The following is a 20,000-nucleotide window of genomic DNA, read 5'->3' as shown; positions in this document are numbered from 1 at the left end:
TTTATGTCAAACAAACAAGATATGACGTGTTTCCTAACCGGTAGCCATCTGCAGCATGTCTAGCAAGAATTTTCACACGAACGCGCACACACACACACTAACTCACAACATCCCGTCCTCCTCCTTCTTGATATCTTGGTCACGATTCTCTCCATTCGCCACACTGTGCCTATACTATTATCATGCAGATTGGCTTCCCTATCGTCATTATACAATCACGCAGAGCCACTCAGAGGTCAGGCTGGAGACTTTCTTGTTGTGTTGAGTGTGAACGGATTCCGCAACGATGCTTGATAGAGATAGTGTTGTGTTGAGTGTGTGTGTGTTGTGTTGTGTGTGTGTGTGTGTGTGTGTGTGTGTGTGTGTGGGTGTGTGTGTGTGGGTGTGTGGGTGTGGGTGTGTGTGTGTGAATGAGTGAGTGAGTGAGTGAGTGTGCGCGTGTCTGTGTGTGTGTATGAGTGCTTCTGCACGTGTTTGTGTGTGTATGCGCACGCGTGTGTGTGTGCAGCAGAGGGCCAGATCAGGAGGGCTGCTGAGTCCCTGGGGTCTCCCTTCATGACTGAGTGGACTTGCACTTTAGAAATTCAGGTTCAAAAACCATCTTTTAATAGATACACTTTAGTTGTGTTGCTCGCGCATTTGAACCAAAACTGAAGGGCTGCCTTGCCCTTCAGCTCTGCTCAAGGTTGAATATATGTACTGAATGTATGTAAGTATGTATGTATGTACTGTATGTATATATGTGTGTAGGTTAGTGTTTTCTGTAAGTACTCTTTATGTTGTGTGTGTGAGGGTTCACATTTTTAATAGCTGATCCGAAACCGTACTGTACTGGCTAAATAATTACAGTTTTAATAAAGAAATGATACATTTATGACTTCAATATGATTTTATATATATATATATATATATATCATTCAATGCAGTAATATGAGATCTGTATGTAAAACATTTGCATTTGACATTTTAGTCACTTAGCAGATGCTCTTATCCACAGAGACTTACATCTTGCTATTGTTGGTCTGAAGACTGTTTGTAGTGTATTTAGTGGTAAGTGCATTCATCTTAACATAGCTAGGTGAGACAACCACATATCACAGTCAAATATACAGGATACAAACATTCCATTTCAGCTAATGGATATGTGGCGTTGTGCCGGGGGAAAAAAATACATTTTCATACACATCTAAAATCTATTAATTAAACATCTGAGAACAGTAATATCTTACGTACCCAAAAGCCATCATTTCTGATGAAAAAAAACACAAACGTAAAAAATTGGTGGATGTAGATATTTGGAAATAAACTCAAGTGATTGTAGTACTCTCCATTACTAGGACATTTTATTCGCCCCAGCAACCCACAATAAGTGATGCACATTTGACTATACTGCACTTACATATTACACAAATACACACTACAGTAGGCAGGGCACTGTACTGTTTATACTAAGCCTGTTTAAATGAATGAACACCCTTTTATTCTAGATATTGTAGTCTTATTTCTCTCTGTTATGACACACAGATGGAAAAAAAGAGCCTGCAGAGAACAAGGTCAGCCTTGGAAGCACAACAGACGTCTTCAACTTCAACTTATTATTCAAAATGTTTTTTACATTTAAAAAAAAGAACAATGGTTTTTTTTTACGATCTGTCTTTTTTTGTCTTTTGTCTTTTTCGGGGATTACTCCTTTCCTTGTCTTTTTCGGGGGTTACTCCTTTCCTTGTCTTTTTTTTCATTTTCTTTCATGTAATGAGTGGTGTGTATTCATTGGTTGCCAAGGGAAGCCAGGCTTGCCCAAATATTTGATAATTGAAAAAAATGATCTTTCATCTTTGTTTGTGTTTTCAGAATTTTCTGTCAATTCGCAAGTGGCTGAATCTCAACAAAGAAATCATCAGAGTGAGGGAAACAGCGCCCCCTCTGTCTCAGTATGTGTAGCGCATGTATCTGATGCTGTCTGGAACAAAAGAGTATGACATGCTGCCGCTGTAGCATTTGATTGATTGAAGCCAGTAAGCATTTGGCATCCCTTCATTTTTTTTTTTGCCAATCATTGTTGTGCTGAGCTCAACTGTGGGTTGTCCTGGTGGAGCAAAACGCTCCCCAAGTGGGGCCAGTTTGGATTTGGCTTCAAACCATTAAAATCACTTCGCAAGCAAAACATCATTTTCAGAAAAAAGTATCTGTTTCTGGTCTTCTTGTGTTGATGACCTGCAGTAGCTAGCTTGATAAATTGTCCCTTTCCTAACCATGGATGGAGATGTGAATTAGGACTCCTGGATTTTACTTAATTAATTCTTTGTACAGGCCAATGATTATGCCGGCGATTTTGATCCAACCATAAGATTATATATTGTGCCACTGGCCTGAGATGATTGAAGTTCAGTATGTAGCCTAGATGTAGACTAGCAGGCTCACGTTAACTAGCTAGCTACCTTAGCTGGTTCATTGTTGTCCAAGGAAGTTAGGCTAGCACACATTTTAGCTCGGTAGTCTTTGACAACAAACATTAAAAGCGTACTGTATGACAGAGCCAAGGACTGTTTTGCCACATGAAAGAGAGGAAGATGGCATTGACTTCCAACTAGTCTACAAGTAGTAGGTTGAGTCAACATTTGTTGTTTTACTTGAGCACACACACACACACACACACACACAGAGAGAGAGAGAGAGAAATCCGTACCATGGACAGCCACATGATATTTAGCAACATTGATTGGACTAAATTGTTGTTGCCATCTTTTAGCTTGTTTTCAGTGTATTAAACTAAGCATATATAGCCTTGTTGATTTGATTATGTTTAAATGTTTAAGTGGAAGTGGTGCTGGAATAGCTAGGGGAGTGCTCCTGTTGTCTTTGTGCTGACTTGAGGTAACTCTTCAGGGTTCTAAATCAGTAGTTGTTTAGTGAAACTGTCAAACATTAACTTGCTTGTGTCATTTAGCTGTTTGTTACATGCAATAATTACCGTAACATAGTAGAAAAGGACATGAACAAATAAAAAATGATCCAGTATTGTCATATGACTGGTGATCAGGAGCACCTTTCCTTTGAATATGAAATCAGGCCCATCCCTCTTGACATGTTATTTGGTCCCACTTATCAGTAAAATCTTGAGACCTCCCACTTTCTTTTCCTAGCCTCTGCTTTTCAAATGGTCTCCCTCACAGTCTTCCCCTCCCTCCCTCCCTCCCCCTCCCACCCACCCTCCCTCCCTCCCTCCCTCCCTCCCTCCCATTCATTGGAGTAAATTTTCTCAATGAGTGTGTTCTGTCTGTCGTTGGTCGTTCGCGTGCCATATCCTCTCTGCTCCTTGTCTCTTCTGCCTGGCTGAGTTCATTGTTTCCGACTGTGCCGGGTGTGAGGCAGGCATCCCGCGGTGGAATGGAAGCCTGCCTTGCTGTTTGGTACTGTGCCTGGCCAGAGCCACTGAGATAAGCTCCCTGCCCAGGGTCCAGACACGCAGACAGACCCAGGGAGGGTGGAGGGGAGGGGAGTGGAGAGGAGAACTGGCTGACGATAGGGGGCCTGGGCCTCTCCTAGTGTAGGTTGTTGATTGGAAGGAGAGTGGGAGAGTGAAGTAGGGGGGCAGGAATGGGAAGGGGGTTCTGGCTGACTCAGGATGTTGGGGCTGTGGGTTCAAGCCCCAGTGTTGTAGCCTATTTATTTATTTCACCTTTATTTAACCAGGTAGGCAAGTTGAGAACAAGTTCTCATTTACAATTGCGACCTGGCCAAGATAAAGCAAAGCAGTTCGACAGATACAACGACACAGAGTTACACATGGAGTAAAACAAACATACAGTCAAAAATACAGTATAAACAAGTCTATATACGATGTGAGCAAATGAGGTGAGAAGGGAGGTAAAGGCAAAAAAAGGCCATGGTGGCAAAGTAAATACAATATAGCAAGTAAAACACTGGAATGGTAGATTTGCAATGGAAGAATGTGCAAAGTAGAAATAAAAATAATGGGGTGCAAAGGAGCAAAATAAATTAATTAATTAAAATGCAGTAGGGAAAGAGATAGTTGTTTGGGCTAAATTATAGGTGGGTTATGTACAGGTGCAGTAATCTGTGAGCTGCTCTGACAGTTGGTGCTTAAAGCTAGTGAGGGAGATAAGTGTTTCCAGTTTCAGAGATTTTTGTAGTTCGTTCCAGTCATTGGCAGCAGAGAACTGGAAGGAGAGGCGGCCAAAGAAAGAATTGGTTTTGGGGGTGACTAGAGAGATATACCTGCTGGAGCGTGTGCTACAGGTGGGAGATGCTATGGTGACCAGCAAGCTGAGATAAGGGGGGACTTTACCTAGCAGGGTCTTGTAGATGACATGGAGCCAGTGGGTTTGGCCACGAGTATGAAGCGAGGGCCAGCCAACGAGAGCGTACAGGTCGCAATGGTGGGTAGTACATGGGGCTTTGGTGACAAAACGGATTGCACTGTGATAGACTGCATCCAATTTGTTGAGTAAGGTATTGGAGGCTATTTTGTAAATGACATCGCCTATAGCCTGAAGGGGTGTGGGTTGAAGACTCAGGCCCACACTTCCAGATAGAGTCTCAGGCTGTGTGTATAACATGTAGCAGGGAGGTCCAGTAGGGCCCGGGTCTGGATGAGTAATGAGTCATGTAAGCGCTGGCTGCCGTGGACAACCTCTCTGCATCCCCACTGCTCCCTAGTGGGGGGTTGGGGTTAGGGAAAGAGAGGGGGAAGGAGAGGAGGGTGATAGAGAGAGGAAAGGCAAGGCGGACGGTAAGGAAGTTACCTGCACTCTGCAGTGAGTATGTGCGTTTGTGTGTGCGTATCTAGAAGAGAGCTCTCTACGGGAGGATGTCTGATCCAATCAGGCGGTGCCACTGACCCCAGCCCGCTGACTCTGCTTCCGGGCCCTGTCAGCTCCAGCATCTCTCTTTCTTTACCTCCCTCCCTCCATCTCTCTCTCTCTCTTCTCTCCATCTCCCTATTTTTCTTTTCTCTCTCTACCGCTCTCTTTTATCTTTGCTCTGTTCTTCCTCTCTTGCTGTCTCTTTCTCTTCCTCACTGACTCCCTCTCTCTCTATCCTCCTCTGTCTTCTCTTCCTTCCTCTCTCTTTATCTTTCTTTATTTTGTCTCTTTCTTTCCCTTCCTCCCTCTCTCTCTCTCTCTCTCTCTCTGTCTCTCATTCTTCTCTCTTTACCTCTCTTAATCTTTCTATTCCCTATCTCCTTTAATATTACCTGTCTTTCTCCCTCTAACTATTTCCTATCTCTCTGTCTCTCTCTCTGTCTCTCTCTCTCTCTGTCTCTTTCTCTCTCTGTCTCTCTCTCTCTCTCTCTTTCTCTCTCTCTCTCTCTCTCTCTCTCTCTCTCTCTCTCTCTCTCTCTGTCTCTCTCTCTCTGTCTTTCTCACCCTCTCTCTCTCTTCCCCCCTCCCTTTCCCCCTCCTTCTCCCCCCTCACACCACCAGGGTTAGCTGTCAGCTAGCTCACCACATTACCTGCAGCTCGCCACCGTCATTACCCTGACGCCTTACCCACTGGAGCTTGAAAGGCATTCCAACTTCTGTGTTGGGGGCTATTAGTTGTGTGTGAATGTGTGATTTACATTCTGTGGGCCCAGACTGGGTTGTGTGTTGTTGCGTTCTGTTGTGACAGACAAAACCGAGTACACTTTCATAGGAGAACGTTTGGAAAGTGGTGGAATGGGTGCCATTTGTTTTTTTGTCCCTGTTACTGACTGCTTGTCTGGCTGACTGCTTGTCTGGCTGACTGCTTGTCTGCATGGCTGACAGCTTGTCTGGCTGGATGGGAAGATATATTTACAATTGCTATGGACAGTTTTCTTGTTATCGGTACAGGCGTGGTTGAAACAATGGTGAGTGAATGCAGTCGTCAAACCCCGTGACATGTGAAGGACATGGAGCAGATATGCTGTGCTGAGAGTGCAGGCTAGATTACACTAACATTACATCAGATGTCACTATGTTCAGGGACAGAGTTAGAGATGGTTAGTATGGCTCTGACTGGGGAAGGAGAGGAAGGCTTGTCTTGATGTTTCAGCAAAAAGGCCTGTGCATTGCCTGTGCTACTTTTCCACTATTAAACAGTAGCTGAACATAGGCGTACATTCATGGGGGGCAATTTGGGAGTGGAAGATTTTGGTCCCAAAGTGAAATCATTTTCACGTGTATTTAAATATGTTTTTATTTTTCAAGGTGAATATCTAGGATTTTCCAGAGTTTCCAGAGGGATTTTGACGCACGTTTGGGGCTCTTTTATTACTTTATGATGATCAAGTTCGATCCCATGGTGAATTCTTTTAAAGTTCACTACAAATGGAGATATTTCATTAAATAGGGATCCATTCTAACTATGACGTTTGTGGTCACACAGGGCCACGTGCCGACACAGACCAATCACGGGCCGGGAGGCTACGTGGAGGCTCCAGTTGACTCTCTTAGGCAGGCAGAAAACGACAACATAGACCATGATCCTTTGCTAGACACTTTCACCATGATCCTTAGAGACTTTTTTGGTGACGTTTAGCCCCGTTCAGCAATAGGGCGCGCTTCAAATTCAAATCATTTCCATAGGAATACGTGGATGATGTCAGCGCCATCACTATCTACTGGCTGTAATGTCTATGAGTAATTGTCTGGCTGAGAGGAGTTAAACATACATGTTTTCTGCCCTTAAAAAAAATTATCTGTTCAACTCCTCTGCATCAGCCAGACAACTGGAAACAAAATGACCTGGGGTAGTTGGTTGTCCAAGGTTGTTAGTGCTGACATTTTGCTTTTCAAATGCCAGTTTGTTAATTATGCAAATGACATAGCTAGGCCTGTGACGAAAAAATCTGGGTACAAGCTAGTAGACTATTGACTAGAGTATTGGGGCTATTTAAGCCTAATCCTGGACTAAAAAGATAAAAAGAGGAGCTACAGGTAACTGCCAAAATAAAGGAAACCCCAACATAAAGTCTCTTAATAGGGTGTTGGGCCGCCACGACCCAGAACAGCTTCAATGACTCTTGGCATAGATTCGACAAGTGTCTGGAACTCTATCGGAGGGATCTGACACCATTCTTCCATGGGAAATTCCATAATTTGGTGTTTTGTTGATGGTGGAAAACGCTGTCTCAGGCGCCGCTCCACAATCCCCCATAAGTCTTCAATTGGGTTGAAATCTGGTGACTGAGACGGCCATGGCATACGGTTCACATTGTTTCCATGATCATCAAACCATTCAGTGACCACTCGTGCCCTGTGGATGGGGGAATTGCCATCCTATGGGGCCAAAATAGTATCCATAATAACAGCATTTTTAGACATGACCCTATTAAAATATAGCTTTTCATTTTTCCTTTATTTTATTTAGTAAATATTTTCTTAACTCTTCTTAAAATTGCATTGTTGGTTAAGGGCTTGTAAAGTCAGCATTTCACGTTGTATTAGGTGCGTGTGACGAATAACATGTGATTTGATTCGATTTTTGATATGGGATGTTAATTGCTTTAAAAAATCAGGAACCACACCTGTGAGGCAATACCTGCTTTCAATATGCGTTGTATCCCTCATTTACTCAAGTAGTTTCTTTATTTGGGCAGTTAGCGGTACGTTGAACATGCTCTCTATAACATATAGGGCTGGTTTCCTAAAACGCAGACTAAGATTAGTCCTAGACTAAAACACTATTGACAAAAAGGCTTCATCTGGAAACCAGCCTGTACATGTTATAGCAAAAGCTTTCCATTTTATTTCCCCTCTTCCATCCCCAAAAGATTGAATCAGAAATATGAATTCCTCCTATTTCACTATTCCTCCTCTTTTGCTCCCTGCCCCAGTATCCTCCCTCTCTCCAGGCCTTCTGATTCCCACCATATCCTCTTTTCCTCTCCTGTCTTTGCGTGGAGATGCTATGCGACTCTGGCCGGCTTTCGAAACGGCTCGTCCACATTGCATTAATTCCGAGTAGTGGAGGAATCCAGTATCAGATGTAATGGGTTTGATTCCAGCGCCCTGAGGCCATGTTCTGCAGCAGCCACTGTAATGGTGGGAGTCTGCCCAGATCCTGCTCTCTCTCTCATCAGAATGCCACTGCTGCTGCCGCGCTGCCTGCGTGCTTTACTGCTGCCTAGATAACGCTAAGGCACACATACACACACACTCTCTCACTCTCTATTTCTTTCTCCACCTCTCTTTCTTTGTCTCTGTCTTCCTCTCTCTTTTCTCTGCTCTCTTACTACCTCGCTCTCTCTTTCGCTCTCTCTCTCTCTCAGCTAGTCTGCCTTCTCACCCTCCATCCCTCTATTTTCTCTCTCTCTCTCTCTCTCCCTCTCTCTCTCTCTCTCTCTCTCTCTCTCTCTCTCTCCCTCTCTCCCTCTCTCTCTCCCTCTCTCTCTCTCTCTCTCTCTCTCTCTCCCTCTCTCTCTTCCTCTCTCTCTCTCTCTCTCTCTCTCTCTCACTCTCTCTCTCTCCCTCTCTTTCTCTCTCCCTCTCTCTCTCTCTCTCTCTCTCTCTTTCTCTCTCTCCCTCTCTCTCTCTCTCTCCCTCTCTCTCTCTCTCTCTCTCCCTCCCTCTCTCTCTCTCTCTTTCTCTCTCTCTCTCTCTCTCTCTCTCTCTCTCTTTCTCTGTTCTCGTTCTCGTTCCCGCTCCTTTGATCTCTCCCGCATATCTCCCTACCTCTCTCGCTTTCTAACGCTCTTTATCTAACTCCTTCTCTCTCATTCTCCCCAAAAATCTGCCGACCTCCCCACCTCCCACCGCCTCACATACACTAGTCAAAACGCCTCTGGTCCGTAACACGTGTTGTTCCCTAATTGTTGTCTCTAAACAAGGGGCTCGTCCCCCAGCAGTCCTGAATGAAGTGGTTGCTGTTAATCTCTCGGCAGAAGGAAGGGTAATTGTTTTCTTCCCTTCTTTCTTCCTCCTCTCTCCGTCTCTCTCCGTCTCTCTACACTTTACATTTTACATTGTAGTCATTTAGCCAACACTCTCATCCAGAGTGACTTACAATTAGTGCCTTCATCTTATGATAGCTGGGTGAGACAGCCACATATCAAAGACGTGGCAAGTACATTTTTCCTCGGTAAAGTAGTTTATTAGCAAACTCAGTAAAAAAAATGATGTGTGTGTGTGTGTGGGTTCATTTTAAGATGCCAGGACAGGGAAGAGCTTGGACTGAGCTGAGCGGGAGCTGACCCCCCCCCCCCCCCCCCCATAGGAGTAGGAGGGCCAAGAGACCAGAGGTGCTGGAATGGAGTGCTCGGGTTGGGATGTAGGGTTGAGCCGAGCCTGAAGGTAAGGAGGAGCAGTTCACCTTGCTGCTCCGTAGGCAAGCACCATGGTCTCGTAGATCTTTCTCTCTGTCTCTCCCCGTCTCTCTCCCTCTCTCTAACCCTCTCTCTCTCTCTGTTAAAATGAGGCCATGTACAGTCACACCGACTAATAAGGAAATCTGGAGAGTGTTGATATACTGTATCATAACAGAAGAGAAAAATGAACTTGACTGAAAAACTGCTGTGCAAGTTATTGTATTCTTATTGTGTTTCTTGTCATTTGGTACCTTCATTTAATTGTTTATGATTCCAGTGAAAACAATAAGATAGTGATGGGCATTCCGAGTTTCTTCAGAAAGCCACAACATTTGCCTCTGTTCATTGAGCTCCTAAACGGCTCCTCATTCAAAATTCTTGAAAATCAATCTAGAACCATGAAAAAAATTGCGAACCTCTAATGTATGCCCAAACAGTAGGCTACCGTTCTGTCAGATCATGAGATGCACATTACATTTATTTATTTTTGCGAGCCAAATTATTCGAAAGATTTTTGAACTGTAAAAATGAGCGCGGATTCACCATCTTCGGGACAAACGTTGTAGCTTATTTGCAGATAATCGCTGTTTGAAGCTCATAAACAACAGCAGTATTACCAGTATACAAACCAGGGAGTCAAATGAACTCATTCACTGATGCGATTCGGTTCCTAACGTTCACCCCCCCCCCCCCCCAGAAAATGAGATGTTCGTTCGCTAACGACCAACCACTACAGTACGACTCACCACCATTGGAGGCAGTGTGGTGGTGATTTTGTTACAAGCGTGAACATGGGAAGTGGCTGCTGATCCTCGGAAATTCCGATTTCATCGTTATCCGCTGCAGCAGAGTAAAAAAAAAAAGACCACTAATTTTAGCACCACCCGTCAGTAAACAGCGACAACCTAACTTGCACTTGCATACGTTCCCGTTGGGAGATGAATGGGGTAGGAAGCACAGCTATGACAGAAGTGACTTGACGTAGCAGGTTAGGAGAACTAACGCAGCAGGTTAGGAGCATTAACGTAGCAGGTTAAAGAGCATTAGGTTAAACTTAGGAAAAGGATTAGGCTTAGCTGAAATGTTACAGTTGTCAGTACTTCCGCGGTTAAGCAATTCTGCAATCGCTATTTGTTGGGGGCAAAATCAATCATTCCCGGCATATTATTCGAGGGCTTACAAATTTGACCAGCACTGCACTATTACCACATAAAACAGTAAAATCATCACAATATTATCTCATAAAACTGACCAATCGCCCCACTACAAAAGGAGGGCTTGCCATTTCAACCAATCACAGCACATTTATGGCGTAATATGCTTCAATCAAGCCATACATCAACAAACTTTTTTGGGGGGACAAATTGGACTCGAACATGCAACTTTTGGTCCGTACCTTTACTTCACCTAGCTACAACCAGGAAGTAGGCCTAACCAGGAAGTTAGAATCCTTGTAGAAGGACCATGGAACGAGACACTGCCAAAACAGCCAGCCAATCACCTTTCTTTAAATGTCCTTTCTCTTCCTGCGACTCGATCCCAGCCAAGTTTCTATCAAAATTAAATAAAGATGCCCAAACCCTCAATAAAAAAAAATGAATGTACTCTTTGCTAATCACATTTTAATATTCAATTAAATATTTGACCCATATAAAATGATGAGGTACAACACTGTACACGCAAAGGTGAGTTTAACTTAGTACAACTCCACTTCCTGCTGCATGTTTTATCATGCATTTAACAGCTATTTTAGCTGTACTGTTTCCTTTTCAGGAATGGAGGTAGCGGATGGAGGGAGGCAGGGATGAGGAGTCGCTGGGGCGGAAATAAAGGTTTATGGCTCGTTCCCTCTCTTTCCCACTCAGGATGAGGTAGAGGGAGAGGGGGGAACAGTTGTTGGAAAATGCCATACTTTTTTGTAAGGAACTCAGCGTGGAATGTGTTTTGTGTGTCTTTGCCTATTTAGTGTGTTCTGCTTTTTAACATGTGTTTGTGTGCAGGCACATTCCTCCCTAAATGTATGCTTATGTTCCTGTAGGTAGTGGGGTGGGTGGTGTGTTAGGCTATCCAGCGCTCCTGTTCTGCGGTCGTCCCAGGACAGCCAGGCAGGCAGGCGGGCGGGGTATTCTGTAGCTTTAGCGCTGCCACTGTTGCGTAACGCAAACAGCCCAGCAAAATCTGCTGTCCTCTGGCTGTCCTGCAGCTGGAGCCTGTGGGCTTTCCCTGCCACCGCCACGAACACAGCGTTGGAGCCACACGCCTCACACACACACACACACATGCACACACACACGCACTCACACACATGCGCACACACATTCAGGCACACCACACAATCCTCTGCACACCAGATGGGGTCCCCAGCCCATTGCATCCATCATATGGTGTGGCTCCCTCTCGCTCCCCCCCTTTCCCTCTCTCTCCCTCTCTCCCTCAACCTCTCCCCCTCTCTTTCCCTCCCCTCTCTCTCTCCCTCTCTCCCTCAACCTCTCCCCTCTCTTTCCCTCCCCTCTCTCTCTCTCTCTCTCCTCTCTCTCTCTCTCTCTCTTTCCCTCTCTCACTCCTCTCTCTCTCTCTCTCTCTCTTTATCTCGCCACTCCTGCGCTCAGTAACAGGGGAATTCCATCCTTCCAGGAACTCCTGCCAGCTCTGGACCGTGATGATGTGGTGTCTGCTCGTTCTGGGCCCGGGCGCTAACAGTCAGCTCAGTTTCTGGTTAACGCCTGGGCTTGTCGTGCTGCTGACAGCATGACAGATGTGGATGAAGACACCGGAGGACATTCATGTCTTGTCAGGGAAGGCTTCTTCTCAAAGGTCAAAGGGCAGGAGGACCCATGATTTCTCAATGACGTCCATCTTGGTTTGTGTCAGGGACAGGAATGAAGAAATAGAGGTGGAGGTCGGAGGGACCAGATGTAACGTTTTGAAGGGGGTAACGTTACGAAGCACTCTGACTAACCACACATGATACAGTGTCTAATGGAGCAGGGTAATCACATTCAACTAGAATACCTTCGATGTGAACTCATACTGTCAGGTTTCTTTTCACCACCCTTTAAAGGGGCAATCAGCAGTAGAAACAATATCAACGCGTTTGCCCTTTCTCTGTAAAGAGCTGAGGGACGGGGCTGAAGAAATGTAACCTCTCTTTAATTCATCAACAGAACTATGGATGCAAGGACATCAAAAGTATAGCTTTAACCATGTTTTGAGGTTATATGGTGTTTGTTTACATTTATTTTTGTTTACAAACATTGGGGTTAACGACATGCTGGATTCTGGATTCTGATGTGGTATGACAGTGGAACTAAGCTCATGAGGCATTTACTGTCTAAGTAAAATCTTTCAGGAATGAATGGATACTTATCATTCATTTAAGTTACAGAAATGTATGTAGCAACTGATGATTTATTGCTCTTTTAACCTTTTAATAAATATCCCAGGGAGCAAAATTTGTTTGAAATCAGGTTCATTTTCAGCTCTGAACGAGTGTTGAAAATAAGTACTTTCCAGATGTTGAAAATAAGTATTTTCCTTGAGACTATTTGTAATGAACGTTGAAAATGATGTTGCCAAAGGTCAGCTCTACATACATTCACCTATATCTACAGGTAACTGCCCAAATAAAAGAGGGACACAAAGTATATTGAAGGTGCTTTCACACGGGTGTGGATCCTGAGTTAGTTACGTGTGAGTGTGAGTGTGAGTGTGTGTGTGTGTGTGTGTGTGTACACTGAAGCTGTTCTGGTGGGTCGTGGTGGCCCAACACCCTCAGACAATATGTTGGTGTTTGCTTTATCTTGCCAGTTACCTGTACATGTCAGTGAAGAAAGCATTATATCACATTCAACATTTTAAATCATATTTTTAGTGGAAAATGGAAATAACTGAAGATTGCAGTACAGAATACTTATTATTGCTCCCATCTGTCACATGTATTTATGTTAGCTTTTTCAAAAGCTTAAGAACTGGCAGTGGTCAGACGAAGAAAATTAAGAAAACAGAGTTCCCAGCAACTGGATAAGAGTGTCATGCTAAAAGCCTGTAACGGCTTTCATCGGAAGAACAGGAATCGTCAGACCAAAATGCAGAGGGATACGTGTTCATCTTTATTTTAAGGAACTGAACACTGAATACAAAAATAACATAAGGGAAAACCCGAAACAGTTCTGCAAGGTGAACCAAACACTAAACAGAAATACAACTACCCACGCCTAAAAGTGGAAAAACAGGCTACCTAAGTATGATTCCCAATCAGAGACAACGATAGACAGCTGTCCCTGATTGAGAACCATACCCGGCCGAAACATAGAAATACAAAAACCTAGACATACAAACATAGAATGCCCACCCAAATCACACCCTGACCAAACAAAAGTAGAAACATACAAAGCAATCTACGGTCAGGGCGTGACAAACGCCTAAAATATCAATTTAAAAAAATGAACACTTGCCAAGCACAATGGGTATTATTTGAATGAGCTCCGGCCCCAAACCATACCTAATTTGGACGGACTAAATCTGAAGCCTTCATAGACATCTGTTTTACAAGTTTGGACAGCACAGTACAGTAGAGCACCGTGCAGTACAGTAGAGCACCGTGCAGTACAGTAGAGCACAGTACAGTAAAGCACCGTACAGTACAGTAAAGCACCGTACAGTACAGTAGAGCACAGTAGAGTTTAGTTCAGTACAGTAAAGTCCAGTTTAGTTCAGTAGAAGTTTAGTACAGTAAAGTACAATATAGTAAATTATACTCACTCTACTTTACTGTACATTACTGTACTGTACCAAATCTGAACAAGGCATAGAAATCTATCTTACATTGGGCCAAATAGAGGCAGGTCCAGAGACTGGACCAAATCTGAACCATACAGACTTCTATAATGAGTTGATATTTGGTCTAATCCGGACGGAGAAACCACATCTGTGGAGTTGAAATCAAGGCCAGGGCAGATCTTTCCAAAGCCCATAGACTTCAGCATTGGATGTTGGATGTTGGGAGGGTCATCACTAGGATGTGTGATTCTGGGCGTGTGAACTGTCACCCTCACCTAAAATCACACTGATTAATAAAATACATGGATGTGTAAGTAAAATGTTGTCAAGGTCTCCATTCAGTTTGTCGCGTGCGCCGGGGACTCATTCCAGACACGACTGACTTGACGTTTTTGAAGTGAGTGAGCGGTCAGGCTTGAAGAGTTGACCCAGTTCCCGCCATGGTGCGCGGTACACACCATAGTCCACAGTCCCCATACTCATATAGGCTAGGTGTGTTCATGAATCATGTATTGATCAAATCCAAACAGAAGCGGGAGGATTGGCCGTTTTTTCCCCCATAAAAAAAAAACAAGGGGAATTATACACCACGGAAGCGTGCAGTCAGACTAAAAATAGAAGCGGGGTTTTTGCCTCGGGATGCAGTTGCATTTTTACAGGTCAGACTGTGATCTTCTCTTGAGCTTCTGAGGATGGAAACGCAGTAGGCCTACCTAGTCCTTACATCTCCTGGTCATTACTATTTCATACGAAGCGGGCATAATGCCCAAACACCTCGTAGACTAAAAGTGCCTTTTCATCACCCAATATACTATGATCCATAGACGGTGTGACACCAAGCATATGACGTGGGAAAATTGGAGTGGCATTACCGACGCATTGCTTAAAGCCTATCTGTTTCTCTGAGTCTTCATAGAGAAATCAATAGTGGTCTCCAAAAGAATGAATCTGGAATCCACACTACTACCATGGCAGACGGCCAGCTGAGTGATGTGTGCGGTTTAAACGGCCCCCGCATTCTGCCGCGCACGGCCAGCTATCTAGGTGTCTTAATCGCTCGGCTCTCCACTTCTCTCGCCTAGCTCTGCTCTTCTTCCTCATTCCCTCCCTCCCTCCGTCTTCTCATCCTCCTCCTCCTCATACCCTCCCCCTAAGTTCGATGTGATCGGCTCTTGGCCCTGCCGTGAGTTCTCAGTGCGGGCGACAGCGCTGCTGAACATGGCGTCAGACGGGATGATTTTAACAAACCACGACCACCAAATCCGTGTCGGAGTCTTGACAGGTAAATGCAAAATTGCATTGAGTGATTCATATTTCTCTGTGACAATGTGAATTCATGTCAGTTGACTGTCCGTTGGGGTGCCTCTCGCGAGCGTCTCATGGGCTACATGACGGTTGATTTTGCGTGTCGGCTCTCTCCATCTCTGGCTGATTTTGCAGTTCTCCGCGGCTGGTCAGCGCCTTGCGCCTTGAAGCCCCCTTATTTTCACAAGACTAATTGATTTAACACATCCTTGCATGCGACGGAAGATGACAATGTAGCCTACATTCATACAAACCTGTTCGGTATCATTCGTTGCCATGGCGTTCGCGAGGCGGTTTTTCTCGGTGAGGGGCTCAGTTTTGTGTGTTGAATTATTCATAGCCCGTATCTGCTTCTGCTTGTCAAATCTGAAAATGACAGCTGACGGTGTGCGGAGCTAAACATGCTTGCGCTGTATGTTTTTCGTTATTGACACGCGGTTGGCCACAGCATTTCTCCAAATGTAGCCCATGACAGTTGCTGATGATAAGTTTATGTATTTAAGCGCACAGAAATGCCCGTGTTAATTGCGGAATACATGGCAAAGCAGGCGCAATGAATGATATGTGACTGATTTGTGAATGACATCGCTAATTGAAGCGGCTGGTTAACGTGACTGAGGCTCTGCTGGTTTCGTGAGCAGAATACGAGTCGACTTAGGCTACGGATCGGAAAACGATATAAAGGCTTCAAACTGTTATACACAAGACATTGGAAATGGCTATTTCTATGTGTTTTTAGGTATGTTTGCTTTGTCATGTTTCTTATTCAGAACTGTGATGTTGAACAAGGCGAATAGTCGTGCGGTGTCATGAGAGGAAAGCAAATGAAAGATACATCTAACCAGCGACGGTTAATATTGACAAATACAGGCTTGCCGCTGCTGTAGCGATGCTGTTGAATTGGGGAAAGTGTCGGATGAGAAAACGAGTAATGGAGGGGGCTGGATGATTCAATTCATCATGAACGCCATGTATTCGTGATCGCCTATGACATCCTCCCTTATGGTAAATCCGGTTGGAAGATGGTATTGTGTAGCAATGGAGGAATGACTAGATCCTGAAATCTGCTAGGGAAACCCCGCCCCCCCTCCTCCTCCTCCTCCCCCCCTCCTCCTCCTCCTCCCCTCACGCGTAGAGAGAGAAGGAGGGAGCGCTGGTGAGGGCTTCAGCGCTGTCCGTGGTGCTGAAACAGCGTCAGTCACAAATGAGTGGGATGGTAAATACACTGCCAGAAAGCGAGTTTCACCACGTTGATAAGCATTCAGGCATAATGTCAACCGAAACAGAGCCGGTTCTATGTATTTAGCGTTAGTCCCTCGAATCCTCTTCTCCCCCCAGCCAGTGTGGTGACAGATTGCTAGTTTGATTTTGAGGTGCTATGCTGACTTTTCCTGCAAATATATGCTGATTTCGGCGACGCAGAAACGCAACCCACTTCTATTTGCATTTCTGTTCATTTTTTCTTTCTCTCTTGGGGTTGGTTGGAATGGGGAGGTATGTTGGGAATTCAATACCCGTTTTCGGAGGTTTAAAAAAACAATGACCATGCAGACATATGAAACCTTCACTGTATATTTAGTTGTTCTGAATCTATGTCCAAAATATCTTTAGTCTATGTCTATAACACCACACTAACCACACAGTGCCATCTATAATCTATAATAGTGCCATCGTTAGTCCTGCTGCACCACGCAGCTCTGTGCTCAGCATTCTAATGCCCCCCCCCCCCCCCCCCCATATCCCCATCTGGCCTCATGAGAAGGTCAGGGGTCAACCCTCCACCCCTTCTCCATAGCCACGGGGGGATTAGATGAGTTGACCCTCCTCCTCCTTCATCAGTGGCCTGACAGGTGATGTGGTGACAGCAGGGCCCAGGGGAGAGCAGGGGAGAAGGGGGATATAACTGGCTGGCCACTGCTCAGGCCAGGGATGGAGGGTTGGAGTGAAGTTGATCTCAAACCTCTATGATGGTGTCTTTAGATATATATATAGACTTAGGAATCTAAAGGCTGTATAGGTACAATGTATAATGGTTTATTCAATGTAGAAGTAGGATTAAGAATGTAGATCTGCGCACTCTATGCAAACGATAGCCGGGGAGGACATGGCTCAAGCCGGCCAAAGGAGGGATGGAGGGGTGCATATCTCAAACCTCTATGGTGGTTTGTTTGGACCGATCGTCAGGTATTTGCTCTAGGTTGCCTTTGGATATACATTACACACATTAAGGTGTACAGTAAGGATGTGTGGAAATGCATGCAACGATTTGTTTGTGTAAAATCTCAAGGGAAAAAATGATTAGGGTGAACTAACATGAATGACTGACACCTGTCAAATATGTAACCCTACAAATGTGAGCATTAAAACACTTCTCATGCTGTGATGGGTTTTTTGCCTCTTTGCATATGTTTCAATGTGTATCGAGAGTGTGTGTGTGTGTGTGTGTGTGTGTGTGTTGTTTTAATTGTGTCTCTATCTGGGCCTGCCGGAGGGTGTGGACAACACCATTCTCTAACACGCTCTCCTAGCTAACCGTCCTCCTGTCCTGTGTGTTTGTGTGTCTCCCTCCACCTTCCTAATGACTCCCTATGCTACCCCCCCCCCCCCACACGCACACACACACAAACACATAATACAGCTCCCCAACAGCCTGTGTGACCTCACTGTGTTGTGGTGCTGCTAGGAGGAGATGGATACACCATGCAGAGAGTGTGTGTTCTCTGGACCTCTGTGTTCTGACGTAGCAAGCATGGGCCAGACTCTGTCACGTTAGATGTATTACACACACCCGGCTTCACACAACTGTGTGTGTGTGTGTGTGTGTGCATGAGTGAGTGTGTGTGTGTGTTTGTTCATCCGCATGCATGTGTATGTTCTCTCTGTCTTTGTGCACTAACAGTGAGCTCTGGTTGAAACAAAAACCCTGGTCCCAAATATAGCTACTGTACGCATACATCCCATGAACACAGTGAAACAGCTCAGTGCAAAATCCATTCAATGGCTTTAAATCACACATACTCACAAATTGACAGATATATACACAGACAGACAGACAGACAGACACACACACACACACACACACACACACACACACACACACACACACACACACACACACACACACACACACACACACACACACACACACACACACACACACACACACACACAGATACACACAAACTCACAAATTGACAGAAACAAACTCACACGTTGACAGACACACACACACACACACACACACACACACAAACAAATACACACACACACACACACACACACACACACACATGCTGTTGAATAGACAGACATGGACAGTATGCACTCAGTAGCAACCTGCCAATGGGAACGAGGCCTGGGTCGGAAATCTCCTCTCTGCGGCAGACAACACACATTCTCCATCTCTCGCTCTCTTTTCTTCACTCATTTTTTCCCTCAGCTGTAGCAACTGATAGAAGCTCAGAGAGAGAGAGAGAGAGATGTGTGGGCGTCGCTCCAGCTCCAAACTTACATGTCAGAAAGACATGAATCGACACCAGACGCCCCAATATTTAGCGTCGCTCGCAAACGGTGAAATAGAGTTGTATTTTTTAATATTTTTGGACGGCCTTTATTCGTGTGTTACTGTCCGTTTGTGGTCTAATGTGATTCTTCATTATGATTTCTCCACGGCAGTCTAGAGGGAGATGGAGGGAGGGAAGGAGGGAGAGAAGGAGAGAAGGGGGACTGGTAAGGGCAGGTGGGGAGGGAGAAGGCAGGCAGGCTGTGGGATTTCCCCTCTTAAAGGGGCTACCACCACCTTTCCGTAGGGAGGACACAAAGGGAGGCTTTGTGGTCTAGAAGTCAGACTGGTGATGTGTGTGTGTGTGTGCATAGCTGCATGCTTGTGTGCATATATGTGAGTGTGTGATACAATGTGTCTATGTGCATGTGTGTGCCTGTACACACATTAGTGTGCGGAGGGCCAATGCAAGAACTATCTAATCTCTTTTTCCACATAATTTAACCTCTGGAGGTTGTCCCAAGCTCACCTTAACCACTACAGACCCAGACCTTGTAGCAATGAGGCATGTTGGGAACAGGAAACCGAAGAGGCGGCCAGTCAGTCAGTGAGCGGGCCTGGATGGCTTACGTGGCAGACTGTCCTGCCCAGAATTAGGAGACTCAGTCATTTGTCACTGAATGAGGTTGGGTAGCTGCCAAGTTATATAGCAATCTCCTCTCCAAGTCTGCGGTGAACGGTGACACATGGGGCTGGACGTCTGCTCTGTGATAATTGGCTACACACCCGTGCTCTTTCTGTAGTGATTGGCTGGGCAGGCCTGTTTATTTTTATTTAAATAGGGGAGCCCACTGAGACCAGGGTGTCATTTCCATTGGTGCCCTGAAAACAACAGTTCAAGCATGATCACTACAAATTTACAGTTACAACATTTCAATTAAATTACATTACATTCAAAAGGGCAGTAGAAACAAATAGATGCAATAAGTCAAAACAGGTGAACTGTAGTTTTCATTGGTCACATTTTTTAGCAGAGCTCTAAATGAACTTTTTGGGACCAACAAATCAAGTTTCAGAGTGACCTGTAGGTCATTCCAGGACTGAGGGGGCACAGAAACTGAA

General features: G+C 44.9%; 1 protein-coding gene across 14 annotated transcripts in view; it reads left to right on the top strand.

Annotated features, from left to right (window-relative positions):
* Nucleotides 1-15,216: 15,216 nt before the first annotated feature.
* LOC110529226 (gephyrin) overlaps nucleotides 15,217-20,000 on the top strand; it is a 127,162-nt gene continuing 122,378 nt past the window's right edge. For all 14 annotated transcript variants that reach the window (XM_036985269.1, XM_036985263.1, XM_036985260.1 and 11 more), the window contains exon 1: nucleotides 15,217-15,353. In XM_036985269.1, the coding sequence (XP_036841164.1) occupies nucleotides 15,290-15,353 (64 nt within the window). In that variant the 5' untranslated portion in view covers nucleotides 15,217-15,289. The remainder of the gene's footprint in view (nucleotides 15,354-20,000) is intronic.

The sequence above is a fragment of the Oncorhynchus mykiss genome, chromosome 8 (assembly GCF_013265735.2).
Source record: "Oncorhynchus mykiss isolate Arlee chromosome 8, USDA_OmykA_1.1, whole genome shotgun sequence".
Taxonomy (NCBI): Eukaryota; Metazoa; Chordata; class Actinopteri; order Salmoniformes; family Salmonidae; genus Oncorhynchus; species Oncorhynchus mykiss.
This window is presented reverse-complemented; position numbering and strand designations above follow the sequence as displayed.